This window comes from Falco rusticolus, chromosome Z, assembly GCF_015220075.1.
Source record: "Falco rusticolus isolate bFalRus1 chromosome Z, bFalRus1.pri, whole genome shotgun sequence".
Lineage (NCBI taxonomy): Eukaryota > Metazoa > Chordata > Aves > Falconiformes > Falconidae > Falco > Falco rusticolus.
This window is the reverse complement of record NC_051210.1, coordinates 23,729,429-23,744,351: the sequence shown is the minus strand read 5'-3', so window position 1 is coordinate 23,744,351 and position 14,923 is coordinate 23,729,429. Positions and strand designations below refer to the sequence as shown.

General features: G+C 39.8%; 1 protein-coding gene across 3 annotated transcripts in view; it reads right to left on the bottom strand.

Annotated features, from left to right (window-relative positions):
- EPB41L4A (erythrocyte membrane protein band 4.1 like 4A) overlaps window positions 1-14,923 on the bottom strand; it is a 134,059-nt gene that overhangs the window by 70,073 nt on the left and 49,063 nt on the right. For all 3 annotated transcript variants that reach the window (XM_037374146.1, XM_037374147.1, XM_037374148.1), the window contains exons 2-4: window positions 14,090-14,194; window positions 4,224-4,275; window positions 3,028-3,106 (exon numbers count right to left, since the gene is read on the bottom strand). In XM_037374146.1, coding sequence (XP_037230043.1) covers window positions 3,028-3,106; window positions 4,224-4,275; window positions 14,090-14,194 — 236 coding nt within the window. The remainder of the gene's footprint in view (window positions 1-3,027; window positions 3,107-4,223; window positions 4,276-14,089; window positions 14,195-14,923) is intronic.

The window sequence follows — 14,923 nt, the reverse complement described above, 5'->3', positions numbered from 1 at the left end:
TCTACACTTGATGAAGCACATACTGAGACCACTTACTGTGAACCAATATGCACAGAACAGATGGAAAAGTAAGGACAGGAAAACAAGCCGTCATACAAAGGATCTGCTCGGCTTTGCAACTCCCCATACTCATTTATAGGAAGTCTTTTAAATGCTTTTTGGATTTTGTCTGGGTTTATCACAACAGATTTACACAGTGTTTCACATCAACCTAAGCAAATTTCTTGCACAAAGTTCCTACAAAAGGTAACAATACTGAGAAGGTAACTTTTTAAAGAAACAAAAATGATTATCCGTACAAGCATACAGCTTTTTCATTACTAATTCAACTTTATTTATGTATAGCCATCCAGCTACACTACAAATAAATTATTCTGTGTTATTAAAAGTTACTTATGAAAGCTCCTTGAATGGTCTGTAAGTTCTAACTGCACCTACGCTGATCAGGGAAGTTGGCAAACTGCAGGTCACACGATAGCTGACCCACAAATCTCTTAAGACCCAGCCAACTTTACTAGACTGTATGAGCCTCTGAGTAAGGATACGAGTGTCTTTCTGGTAAATCATCTCCCAGAATCTAGGCTATGACAGATACTATTCTAGGGGTGTCCAGCCTTAAAAAAATGGCTAATATTCTCCACCTTAAAGGTCCAGGCACTGCCTAAGAATTTTATGGAAAAATCATTAGGCAGCACAAAGTGCATAGACTCTGTTTCTTCACTCTGAGCAATACCTCAGTACTGCTTCTAGGTTATGCACATCAGTCCTACCTAGACATATCTTCTCTGTACGAATTATCTTAATGACAAAGATATTTTTACACCCATTGTGGAGTACACAGCACCTTCTTTTTAAGATTAAATGCATTTCTGATATGCATCTGTCTTTCTGTTAGCACTTCTCCGTATCTACAGTGCAGAGCTTCATACCAGATTAAGCTACAAATACATTCTCCATGTAGCATGGATCTAAATAGATATACTTCTGCATTTTTATAGAGTAACCTCAAAGCAGGACAGGAAACTGCAAAAAACACTACATCCCTACAAAAACAGAGCCAACTGCTAAATTCTTCAGTGACTCCTGTAAGAACTGAACAATCTCAGTTCCCACTGAAGCCACTAAGCTCCTCATAAAACCAAGCCTTTTGCCCAAACTTGTAGCTAAAGCACTCTCATCTTGTGTGCTGTCAAATTTGCCATGCATATATAATAGTGCCTAAGTGCTAGTTTGCTCTAGCAAACACAACCAACAAATGTTAATATGAATCACCACAGTGTTAGCTTTTGCCTGTGTAAAGCCAGACAGATTTTGCTGTGAACCAATTACAAATTTGACAGGGTTTCATTATTTGCAAATAGTAATCATGTAATGCCATAGATCATCAACATCTAACAACCACACAGTCCGCTCTCACATCCACTAAAATAACAAACACATGCTCCAAAGAAACACACTGGTTAGCACAAAACAGTTAACACATCAGTGGAATTACACACATTTAGGCAGAAAATTACTATCGTAAAGAAAAATAATGCCTTTAACCCCTCCTAAGCAGAAGGAAGGGTTTTTTTATTATTGTATTTTCTTCTGAAAAGGTATACAAACCCTCCTTCCAAGGTTTAAGAGCCTACAGGAATAACTGCTCAGAAATGTTGAGGGCATTTGACTATTCAATACGTTTTGCTGAAGACTGTCAATACAAGCATGTCACTTTCTTATAGCCTCCCTCCATACCTTCTAAGGTCTAAAATCTGCAGGACCAAACACCATACAGACAAGAGCAGAGGTTTACTAATTATACTAAAATGCTTCTCAACTAGATTCACACACCTAATCAGCAGTGCAAATCACTGACTGACCTTATCACAAGGCAAAGAGAAACACTTCTTCAAAATTTAGCTCCTGTGATTTCCCGAAGAGAAATCCACCCTGCCTCCCAGCTAGCAATCACAACAGGTTTGATGGCCAAAGCTTCCTTCCCAGGGCCACCGGTCTTCCCCTGTGAGCTGGGCTGAAAGCACTTCTCTGGAAAAGTATAGGAAAACTGCATCAAACCTTCACAGTATAGGGGCATCACATTGTGGCCAGATTGCTCTCTTTTACCGGCGAAGTCAGAGTGTTTACTATTTTTACCAGGCTAGTCCCAAACTTGTTACATTGGAGACTTTTGTTCCTGCTGTGCCAGTATGGAAACAAAAGAATTTTCTCAGTCTGGTACAAGAAAAATATTCTGCCTGTGCTGCAACAACTGCCACCTTTGATTAAGGAAAATTAAAAACTCTGCATGCATTCCAATGAATTCTCATGTGTCATATTCCTAGGACATCAAAAGACATGTTTTGGCATTTAGTAATGCAAGCCAGCACACTAATTTTGTCCACCTACTTATTCAAATTCTCAAATTTCCTTTTGAACCTAAAACTAATTGTCTGAAAGCTTTCATAAATAAAGCAAACGGAAAACCCTATGCATGAGAGTTCAGGCAAGCATGTGGGTGTATGTGTTTGTGTGCGTGCGTATGCACGTGTCAGTGTGCTCATCCTCATATTTTGTAGGGGTCAAGCTTAGTTAAAAGAATCAAAAGCGTGCAACTCTTCAATTTCCTTTGCATATTTTTAGAAAGACCAAAATAAATCCTCTTGAAAAACAGTTCTGGAACTTAAGCTATGGCAAATACAGAAGAAAATTCCCTGTATTCATATTTGATACCAAAGAAAACTCTAAACTTGATTATAGCACAATATAAATACAGATACGACAATGGATTCCTTAAAAATACCCCAAACAAATGCATATCAAGTCCCTTTGGGTTTGATGCACCAGATAGCAGCACCTCTTCATCTTGGGCTTCCAAATGGTTGTCCATACCGATGACTGTGAAGCTATCACAATTCTCTTCCTACACATACCAGATTGCTGTTCAAGCAGAAAAATGCAACCCAGCCACACCACAACAATATGCACCTGAGTGGAACAGATTACTACCCTGAAATGAACAGCCTACACTCCTATTGAATACTGTACCTTGTTATTTCTTCTTTCAGTTTACATGGATCCTCTGCATAGAATTTAATGCCAAAATACAGAGTGTATGGTGGTCCAGCTAAGGGAAAAAATATTTGGTGCAAAAGTTAGTTGTTATGAACTGTTAATTGCTAGGAATAGTTACTAGCTGGCTACAAAAAAGCTACTAAGAAGCTTATCTTAATGTTATATGAAACTTGAAAAAATCTTACATCCACATAGCAAACCCCCATATCTCTAGTCATTAAACATGTGGGGAAAAAAAGAAAAGAATTTTTATTGGGATTTTACCGGTCTTGTGTTTATTTATTCACAGCTTTTCTGTTTACTTGGAGTTTTTGCTAATTTTGAAGATTTAACTTTAGATTTCATTCCTGACTTACTATTTCTCAAAGATATATTCTTTTTTTACTGCTTGATTTTGACCTTTAGAAACTTTTTCCCCTGAAACGTTTTGAAAAATGTAATTGTGCATGAAATGTGATTCCCTGTCCTAACTAATAATACTGAATACTAATCCCTTCCACACTTTCAAATATCTTATGGAGCAACTTTAATTATGTGCCACTTCTAATTAAGAAATATTTGGAAAAGCTTTTCTAATTCACCTTTTAAAAAGGTTAGTCTCCTAAAAGACTCAGTGAACTCAGTACCAAAATTCTTACAGCTACATTTATTCCATGCATGCTCCACTTCTGCATCTTTTTATAGAAGGTCTCCAAATTCTTAAGCAAAATAATCTTATCATGTTCTTTAATTATAAGAAAAATAGTAGGTCTTGCATCTGTGATATCTGAAGAGTGACAGTAACAGCAGACACTATTATCAGTAAGTGGCACTACATTTACTTTCAGAAGCAAAAAAGGAATCTAAGTTGATTATGGTATGGTACACTGTGATAGAAGTATCACAGCTACTACAAAATCAATTACACAAGAATATCACCATTTATTATTCTAAAATTAAATTTAAACACAGAGAAATCTTCGGACAATAATCACACCAATTATTTGAAAATGATGGTATTTTCCGTGTTAGAAACTTTGATACAGCTATGAACAGCAGTAGTAAACTTGTTCAAGAACTACCAATCTGTTGTGAATAGAATCTAAGTGTTGTACAGGCTGTATATACAGAACACTGCCCCTGTTACTTCATCTTCAGATACGTTCTTTAAGTTCAAATAAAATACATACTGTTTATCAATTCTTTATGTTCAGCAAGGGTCTTTGCAGGATCCAGCCAGTACTGTGAGACAGATAATCAGGGAAATTAGTCACTTAACATGGAAAATTAATAAAGAACAATTGCAATTCTATATTTTTTCATCTATTCGTATTTAGTAGCAGACTGACACACTTCAGTCAATAGCTAACTTGTGCCAGCTTCCAATCAGAGAAACATCGTCTGTACAAGTCTAACATTGCATATCTTCTCTGGGGGCAGGAGTCGTCCTAAAAGGAAATCTGTTTGGTAAGAGCCACATCTCAGGCTCACAACAAGCTGGCTCTACAGGTACTAAGTACCCATTGGTGTCTAGCTGATCTGCTATAGCTAGTATATGGATGTTCAAACTTGTTACTTGCTTCCTGGGAGATTAATCTATGCAGGATAACTTTAAATCAAAGCACGTAATACAGGACCTACAAGGAAAAAATGAAGGGGCTTCGCTTATTTTCTGAAAAACAAAAGCATGTAAGGGGGAATACACATAACAGCACTCTGCAACACCTGAGAAATTGCTGTAAGAGAGTGATCAATTTTTCTTCATGTCCACCAAGTATGAAGAAATGGGCTTAACTAGAAGCAAAGAGAAAATAATTTTGATTTTCAGAAATGGTTTCTTGTAGCAGAGGAAGAGGATGACTGGAAATCGGCACCAAGGTGGGGAGGGCACAGACTCTTCCACCAGACAGTTTACAGGACTAGTTGGAGAAATGTGTCAGAGATGACTGAGGAACACTTAGTACACCGCAGAGGGATGAACTGCTACATGGGTTCCCATACCATTTGATCAACAGACAATCCACAGTATAATTTCTCACTGATTACTCTGCCCCACCTTTGTCAAACTTCTAGTAAAATTAAATAAAAGTTAAATTAAGAAGTTAAATAAAAAATTACAGTTAAATAAAAGTTGTCTAACAGCTGGCCACAGACCAGTTGTGTACTTTGAGTTACAGCTACACAGGTCACCACCATCCTGCACTTGTAATCCCTCCAGCTACTTATTTCTTCCTTAGTTTGACACTTCTATGACTCAGTTTTGGAAGAAAGTGCAGAGGCAGCTGCCAAAACCATTCTTGTCTTCCTTTTCTTCAGTCCTCTTCCCTCACACACAAACTTTTTGGACCAGCTTAAAATACTGGAAACAAAAAGGCTGCAGAACATAGCTCTAGAAAGACCATATTAAGGCAACAGAATCTCTTAGTACCCACACCTTTTTTTAACTGAGGAACTACACAGACCAATGAATGAAGAACCTCCTTACTTGCACCCTTGAACCAACTCTATAGAGAATAAGAATTAAATGATTAATCTACCATTCCCCTTCTATCCAGAGAAGATCCCAGGCCTAATAAAACTCGTTAGTAGAAGGAGTAGCTTAAAGACGGGAGGGAAAAACACTACAAAGCATTTGAGTGGAAAATCTCAAGCAACTGGTTCTATAAGTGGTTGTAAACAACTATTATTTTAACAAGACATGAAAACAACTTCCATTAGCTGCTGCTCCACCTGAGAAAGAAACAGCTGTATGCATTGTTCTTGGCCATTGTTATTTGAAATCCTGGAATGTTTGTTAAGAAAATTTCCTAAATTTTGAAGGGGGGGAAAAATATTCAGTACATGCTTGTACTGAATACATCCAACAGCTATGCAAATATAAACTCCCTTAACCTCAAGAGAAGGTGGAAAGAAAAACTTGTCACACTTGTTCAAATATCTATTAGAACTCCACATCAGCAATAATCTGAGCTAGTACAATAGGCTGATAAAGAGATTTTACAGTCAACAGGCAGAAAAAAGGCAAAATGACTCTGCAGTGCACATTCTAGCTACACAATATGGTCAGAATGTGCTCTGACCTCTCCTTAAAACTGGCATCACAGTATGAACACTACACGGTCAAGCTAACTTGCTTAACATTGACAGCTTCGTGTTACAGTACAAGAGACCAAAACTACCCTGCTTCAAAATCAGATCAAAGTCCATCATGGAGTAACTCCTTCATTAAGTTCTCCTCAACTGAACTGACATCAGCTTGAAGAGATACTGCCTTATAGCCCTTTTTGCAGCTTAGCTTTACATGCTTAAGTAGATTGATTATTTGTAAAAAAAATAATGGATACTGATGGATCACCATTCAGGTTTGCAAGTTGAGCACAGGACAGTTACAGATTTCTGGTTGCCTCTGCAACCTGAACTCCACCACCACTTGTACCCGTGCCCTGAGACACACCAGGATTCCGTCAGGTGCTAAAAGACTGTGTGGACACAGCAGACAACACAATCAAAACAAAAGTCATTGTCATAATAAGAGTCATAATTGAAACTCTTAATTTGCACTTTACTGGCAAGTCAAATAATATTATTGTATGGTATTCTTAAGGCAATTTCCAAGCTTGGGGGAGGGGTCAAAATTCAGAGGGAAAACCGTAAGTTCAGATTCAGAGGGAATCTGAGGAGAGGAGAGGGAACAAATCTGGTTATTCATCTCGCTGAACACTTCCTTCCCCCAAACTGAGCCGGCAGCAGGAACCGCGCTCCCAGCCCTCATCCCTGTAAGACAGATTGCTGAGACCCATGGTAATGAAAACCAGCCTCAGCTGGCAGGAGGAAATATGCTCTTCGAGGGCACCGCGGGCCTCGAGATGCTGCGGAGGTGAAGTCTAACACTTCAGCTCAGACCAGTTTACTGCTGGGACAGAGAGTAGTGCGGAAGAGGCAAGAGTCTCGTCTGCCTTCTCGTTTCTCCAGAAAGTATTTAGCGCTGTGCCAGGGCCACAAACCCACACTTAAAATGACTGTGTAGCTATTCATTATTCTAAATAATAATTCCAAAGGCTGCCAAAATTTTCCTGAAGAATGTAAGGGCTGGGTGGAGGAGAGGGAGATTTCTAACATTTTATCTGTAAGCCAAAGATTAATGGAATTAATGAAAAGGCATTTTTCAAGCCAACATTAGACAATAAACATTTACAAAACCAAGAACTCTGACAACAGAGCCCTCTAAGCATACATACACACATACACAATAGTATGTATTAGATACCTCTTAAATGTTTGCATATACATATAAATAGTGTTGGGTACAGTTAGTTTTGAGCCCACATGTTGAAGTGCCAAGAGAAACGAAACAAAAAAGCTGAGTGTCTTATTAATCCAATGCACTTGCACAGCAGGTGTTGACAACAAGCCCTGCATTCATGAATGCCAAAGCAGCTCCAACATACACCCTCACCCTTTTTATCTGTTTGGCAGCCAGTGAGCCATTTCCCAGTGATTTCCCACCTGTATCTCTCCTGCACAGATAGCAAGAGCTATCTGACTTACAAACAGCTTACCACTACTGCAAAGAGGTCGAGAGCCTAGCATATACCCATCCAACTGCAGGGGATAATTGTTGTGAACCTGAAAGGGGAATTTAACGTTTACAGAAGAAATGGGGAAAAAATAATGACTTATAAATAGTCCTAATCAATCCAACTATCCAATTACCAAAGTGATGGCTACTCATTTACTAACTGTTATTTACAAAGACCATATAGTATTAATTTTTTTTTTTCTTTACTGAGGCTGATTATGAATGTACAATGTTCTTAAAGGAAATAATTCCCCTTTAATTTTTAGGTAGAAATTACAAAAAAGATGCTTTAAAGTACAGCATATCTAAAAATAGAGGGGTTTTATTGTCCTTTGTACTTTTACAAATCTGGCTCCCACACAAGCCAGATCTGTAAGCAGTATGCACCAAGTGCCATGCAGTATTTCATATTTAGCCCTTTTACATAACTGCAAACATGCCTTTTCTCAAATCTGGAACCTTCATTCCTTGGATATGCATAGGGTTAAACCTGGGTCAAATTCCATGAACTTGTTTGAAACAAAATATTAACTAGGTTGATGAAATGTTTGCTGTGGTATCAATCAATGAAGTGTCTGGCCGAGAAAAATCATCAATTTCAAACTAAGTCCTGGGCTGTCTTAACTAGACTCTTACAAAGCTGTACCCACATGCCGCACATGCCAGTTTTTGTTCACATTTAGAACAGAAAAACCACAACTTTCAAGAGAAAGGCCAGTATTTTTCTATTATGATCTGAAATTATCAAGATTTTTCCACAATCTAATACAAACCCAACAATTAGAATTATTTAGCCATTACTTTTTCTGCAAAGGTTCAGTGCAAAGAATCTAAATCTGCTAAGCTCAGAACATCTTTACTATGTAAGAAACTCATAAATCATCAGACAGTTCTTACAAATATGTATTTAATACTTCTGCATTTTCTTTATTAGAACCTGAAGTTATATTGATTTTATTCAGTATTAGACCACCAGTGTGAATATACTGTTCACACTGCTACACCCTGTAAGTTTATTCTTACCACCTTTACCTCACCTGACCATCAGCCTTGTCTAGGTTGTTTTAATCCATTAACAATTTTCTAAAACGTCTAGCTTCTAACCAATACTATCAGCATCCGTTTTCTTCCGCCAGTCGTGCCATTTATCTTAACAAGCAGAAGTCTTTTTTTTTCTAGATAATCTAGTATACCATGCTTGTGGGCAAATGTCAAATCCATACAAAACCAAAAATCCATACAAAACCAAAATACAAGCGAAGTACAGTTCATCTGTTTTTCTAAGATCCTGAGATCAAAATTACACGACATTACATGACACTAATTCCCTACAGAACAGACATTTTTAATCGTAAGCAAACCTTCCATTAAAATAATGCTCTTCTTTCTATAGCTAATTTACATACAGTCTTTTCAGGCTGTGACCCTATCCAATTTGGTATAGTAACCTGGCAACCTGAGCACGGTGCAGTTCCTTCTGCTGGACGGATCAAGAAACAACCTTCTGATACTTGAGTTTGCACAGCAGAGAGATGCAATTCATGGCACAGGCTTCTCTGCTCAGCTTTGCCGGGGCTGAGCTGATCTATCACGGCAGCACAGCCACTCACAACAGAGAGTTCAGCTTCGCAAGAAACTGAGGCTTGCATCTCCCCTCTGTCTCTGTGTGCCCTCTGGGCTATGCAGTTGCAAAATAAACTGCTACCTCCTCCTATCTGCTGTGCTCTTAGGTCTGTATGCTCAAAACAGAGCTTCCTCAGAGCAGGGGAGAAAAAGCACATCTACGCTACAGGATACATGGTACAGAGACAGCGCAGCCCATCTCATGTTATCTCCTGATCCTGGAGCTGTACACATGTGTTTGCACAGCGCTGCACCGAACTAACTGGGCTGGGGACATTGCCGCTTGGCTGCAATACTGAACTAACGTGGTGATACGGCTTGCTGTACTTGTATTTGACCCCTAAAGAGCCCTAACTGAGTATTAGTATGCTGTACATTGTGAATATAATTGCTCAGATTAGCATTATATCAGATAAGAAAAGAAGAATATTTGCATCACAGCCTGCTGTACAATGCAGACTTTGCCTCCCGCAGCTTTAGGTTAAGCCGGTTTAGCGTGAGAGTTCAGTTAGGAATGGTGAGGGGGCAACCAGGCCAATGTGAGATTGTAAAGTGCAGCCAGGTTTCTGGAAGTAAAAAACCAAAAAAAAAAAAAAAAAAAAAAATTATCAACAGACCTTTAAAATGCTTTTGGTTGTCTGCAATAAGGGAGTTTCAAAATCTTTTTTGTAAGAGAAGCTCTAATAGCATGACTCTTTTCAGCACGTTTTTGTGATTTGACAAGGGAATGCCTTTGGGTTTCAAAAATACCCTTCCCCTCATCAAATTCTGCTCAGCTTTTCCTGAGATATTATGCGTTAAAATTGCCATTTCCATTCTCTCTTTTGTGTGCCTCAAGAAAATACTGGCCTCCTGCCAGAACAGTAATTAGCATGACTATCCTAAGGCACACTGGAGATGCCACAAAGGCAGTAGCAAAGGGACCATGTGGGGAGCACCTGGGAGCTGCAGCACGGTGGGAACCAGAAGTGAGTGGCAGGGGAGCTGCATGGCCCTCCCAGCACCGGTTTACCTAGCTTTTGGTCTCTCCTCCACTAAGGGAGAGGTACACCACTGGGCCACTCTTTCCCCCCAAATATTAAAGCAACGAGAGACTGAAAGGCAGGGCAAAGTTTCCTCAGCCACCTCCAGCTTCTGCAGCACATATCTGGTGACCGTGTCTTGCCTGAAAATACCAGATGGGGCACAATGTCCCACATTTCTGGCAGGTGAGGCAGAAGACAAAAATGCCGTGTCAATCAGGATCCAGCTGACCATCCACATGAACAAGCATGAAGACTGTATCTGGTCTCCGCTTAGCCTAACTTGAGTGTCAAGAATCTCTGCAGCAATGCAAAAGGATCAGGTGAAGAGTGATGATGAAGCACACTGAGAGATTCAGCAGCATTCAAAGAAAACTGGTTTTTCTTTTAAAAGAATTTGCACCAAAAAAGATACTCATGTATTACATTAGAAAGCAGCATGCAGTTTGTCAACCAAAAGCACTCAGAGGTTAGGAAACACTACTGACAACCTGCAGCATTAGCTCAACTCATCTATTCATTCAGGTGTAGTTTTATTTTACAAGATTTTTAATTAATTATTTATATTTTAATTAACTATTATAATATACTTTTTGGTTTTCCTTAGGAGTCCTGCCTTGTTCAGAGCACAAGATAGATATAGCTTACACTGTTCTGGCAACTCACAATCTTCCAGAGCTTGATTTTGCAAATTAAATACTGCCCTTTTACCATGGAGAGTTTGGGGGAACCTTGAATGTCAATAAAGCAATATTGTCTGTAATATGACCAAATTATTACCCCTAGAGGCAGCATCATCCAATTTATGCTTTATCCTACTGTTCACAGTCCTCCCAGTGCCATCCAGGTCTGTCAATCTGTTTGCTGCATCCACCTATTCTCTCTCACATGCTAATTCGTTTGTTAGTTGTTCAGGAAGAGACCATTTTAGTGTTCTGCACTCATATAATGCATAGCACAGTGAAACCCTGTTCACTGAATACAGCCCTGCTGGTACAACTAAAATAATTATAATACCACCCACATCAGAGGTAGCACACCAACACAGCACTTGAAAGACCACCTGGAAGTGCTGGGCATGCAAAAGTAATGGGGAAAATAACTAAACAAGTTTTTTCAGACCCTTAATATAAAAAAAATGTTTCTCTAGAGACTGGGTTGCATTCCTTGAAATACATAGTTTTGTCCATGCTGCTTTATTCATCATTCAGTTAAGTATACAGCATGACAAAAAAACTGGCAGAGCAAATAATAAAATATTTCCCACCACAAGCAATGTATTAATAGGCAGCCAAACCTCCAAACACATTTCCCTGTCTGAGACTTAACTCAGAAACACGGTTTTAAAACTAATTAGCAAGGTAACCTTTTTCCCATTCCCTTAGGAAAGCTACTGCGGCCAATCCAAAACATATCTAATCCAAAATTCAAATTTAGGCTTCTTGCCAGCCAGGACTAATTCCCACAACAGCCCAGACAGTTTTAGCCACATTCAGTGCACAAGTGAATATAAGTTTACAGCTAAAGCATGGAGTGTTGTTTGCTGCATGGAAGCTTTCCCCTTATACTGGCCATTCTTAAGAGCTTAGAAGATTTCACTGGAAATAACAAGCTAGCAACAGCTGTCATAAAACACATAAAACTAAACACAGATATCACTGGTTTACCTATTTATGAACTTTCCAGATAAAACAGCATAAACTTTTAATTACCCATACACAGACAAAAACCAGGAACAGGCATTTTCACAATACTTTGCTGCAACACAGCCCAGGTGCAAAGCCTGCAGCTCAAACCCGGCCAGCCACTGTGGCAGCATCCACACGGCAGGGGAGGCGCGCTCCGTAAGGTGGCCCACTGTTGTGGTCTCCAGTTGTACCTCCTGGCTGCTTCCCAGCTGCGTGTCAGGACAGAGCTGATGTGTTCATTGCTTTCCCACACACCACACACCTGGGATTTCCCTGCAAAGAAAATCCGCAGGCAGGGGGAGACACGCGTGTTCCCCTGGGGGATGGGAACACAAGGAGTCAGCAGAGGTGCCTGCCCACCAGTGCAGAAGCCAGGCAAAAGGCCAGCCAGCAGACCTCCACGCAGAGAGGCTGAAGCATCGTGTCTGTGCTAGAGCAAACTGCATCCCCACGACATGACCAGTGTTGGTACAAGCGCAGGCAAATGGGGGAGGTGGGATGAACATCTTCCTAATCTATTGCAAAATGAAGAAGCATGGGGGCTTCCTGACCTTGGGCTGGCCAGAGAATAAAGACAAAGGCTAACACTGAGAGGCATAAAGGCTGTTCTTGTATTTGGAGAGACTGAGTTAATACAGTTATAGCCTACAGCTCATGCACACTACCATAATACAAAATGCACTACTATACAGTCATCTAGTCCGTTAGCAGGATGCATCCTAAAATCTGCCTTTATGTGTTAAACTCTTCACAAAAGAGAAGTAATCTTCTTGTACTTTCATAATGCTGTAATACACCATTAAACACACGGTGTGTATGCCTCTGAAAATATTCCCAGTAATAGCCATTTCTGGGGTTTTTGCCTCTACAAGAGAAAGGGAAATACTTTTGAGAGCAAAAAATACCTACCTGCTCTTCATTCACACTTCAGTTTCCTCAGAAAATCAAAAACACTGTTTTTAGCAGCCTGCTTTTAGTTCACAGATGAATCTGACTTTCATCTCCATGGAATTAAACATGGGTTGAAGCTTATGAAGGAACTGAATTCATGAATGTCTAGGCAATGACACAGAAATAAATATAGACTGAGATTTACTTCTGTAGCTCTCAGCAGCAATCAATAATCTTCCACTAACACTGTTCTTACTTCAGTCTCTACATGTTCAACTTCTGCTAGACAGAAGAAACAGGCAAATACTTAGCCCTTTCAAAAACTTCCTATTATTAGATGAAACGTGGCATCTGTTGAGGTCAGGGTCTTGTGCAGTACTCTCAGCACAGAACAGTGACTTTAAAAACCTAACTGCTTGACTTAATTTAGCCACAGGCTAGGCATCATTCCCTTTATAAAATTAAGGTAATATGAAGACCACCCTATAAAATCCCACCTGCTGAGCACCCCCTGCTCCTCACCTCTGACTGCAGTAACGCTGCACAGGCCATTCTGGGGGGGCACTCCTGACAGTGCTGCCATGAGCCACTGCCTGCTTCGGCTGAAACATCTCAGCCTGGTTTCAATTTTCTTACCCATTTAGGACTGTAATCTCCAGGTGGAAAAAGCTTTCAGATGTCTGGTGAGTCCCTGTCAAGAAGGCTCAAGAGACAACAGGCTCAAGGACACAGAGATGGGTCAGGAGGAGTGAAAATGTCATTGCCAGCACCCTGACTCCTGGGGCTCTGCACGTGAAGAGGCAGCTGCCACACCAACCATGCAATATATTCTGACACAGGCATTCAGCAAGTGGTCCAAGTGAAGCAGCCTGTGACATGTTCAGGGACATTCCTTCCCAGACACTGCAGGGACAAGTGAAGCCAGACAGCACAGTGCACCAAGCACAGGTTTCAGGGCACCGTATTGAAAGGGAAAAGATAATCCTACTTCCATGTCATAATTTTGTACTATCTACACTTTCTTCATTTAGTTTACAACAGCATTTAGCATTTGATTCTGTTCCTATCTAAGATATGAATGGATATTCCAAGACTTTGATGCAAATGAACACAAATAAATTATTACTGGAAACCTGAGCCAGGAAATAGTGCAAGCTGGTGAAAGCATGACAATCTAATGCTCTACTCACAAATGGCACAAACAGGGTCAATCTTACATATGGAAAATCCAATCTGTGGTCTCTCTTACTCACCGTTTGATGACTTCGGTCACAGTAGCGCAGTCCAAAGTAATCTATCTCCACTAGGTTTAAGTGACGAAATACGTAGCCCAGGACAACCGACCCTTTCGTTGACTTCTGTGGGAAAGAATTTACAAAGCCTTTTCACAAAGACGTTCTGCCTTTGTCAGCTATGTGCAGTAGCATTCATGCATTCAATTAGCTTTGTCTAAAAAAAAAAAAAAAAAAAAAAAAGGAGGCAGTTCCCAGTGTCTTTAACAAAGATTTCAGCTGTACAGAAGAAAATATTTTGCCCTCATACATGTTTGATCAATCGTTCTGTCAATACTATTAGGTAACTGGCAGGTCAATAGTTACAAGGAGATGTTCTTGAAAAGTTACCAGTATAACAGTGTAGAGCCATCATACAGGTTGTTTACACTAAACAACTGTACTTACATATTCCCTCAGCATGTTCAGTGAGACTTAATTATCAGCCACAAAACAGAAAACAATTCTGGGGGAAAATTATTAAGGTAAGCAGAAACACACTAAATCTCCTTTTAGCATTTTGGGTAAAGCAGAATAATACAGATCTGTCCCACTAAAAAGCACACAGTTATTTCATCATTCACTTGCCATATTAGGCAAATCACCTTCACCATTGGAACTGTTTCCATTACCATTTAAACAGTACAACAATATCTTGGGAACCTAGGATTGGGCAGGCATCTAGAAACAGACACAGGAAAAGCTCAAAATAAACAAGCAGCCCTGCCTCCAAATAACCTGCACAAATAAATGATGGCAACACTTCCAACAGGGTACTACTGCATGTCAGAAGAGTGTTACAGACAGAAGTTGCTC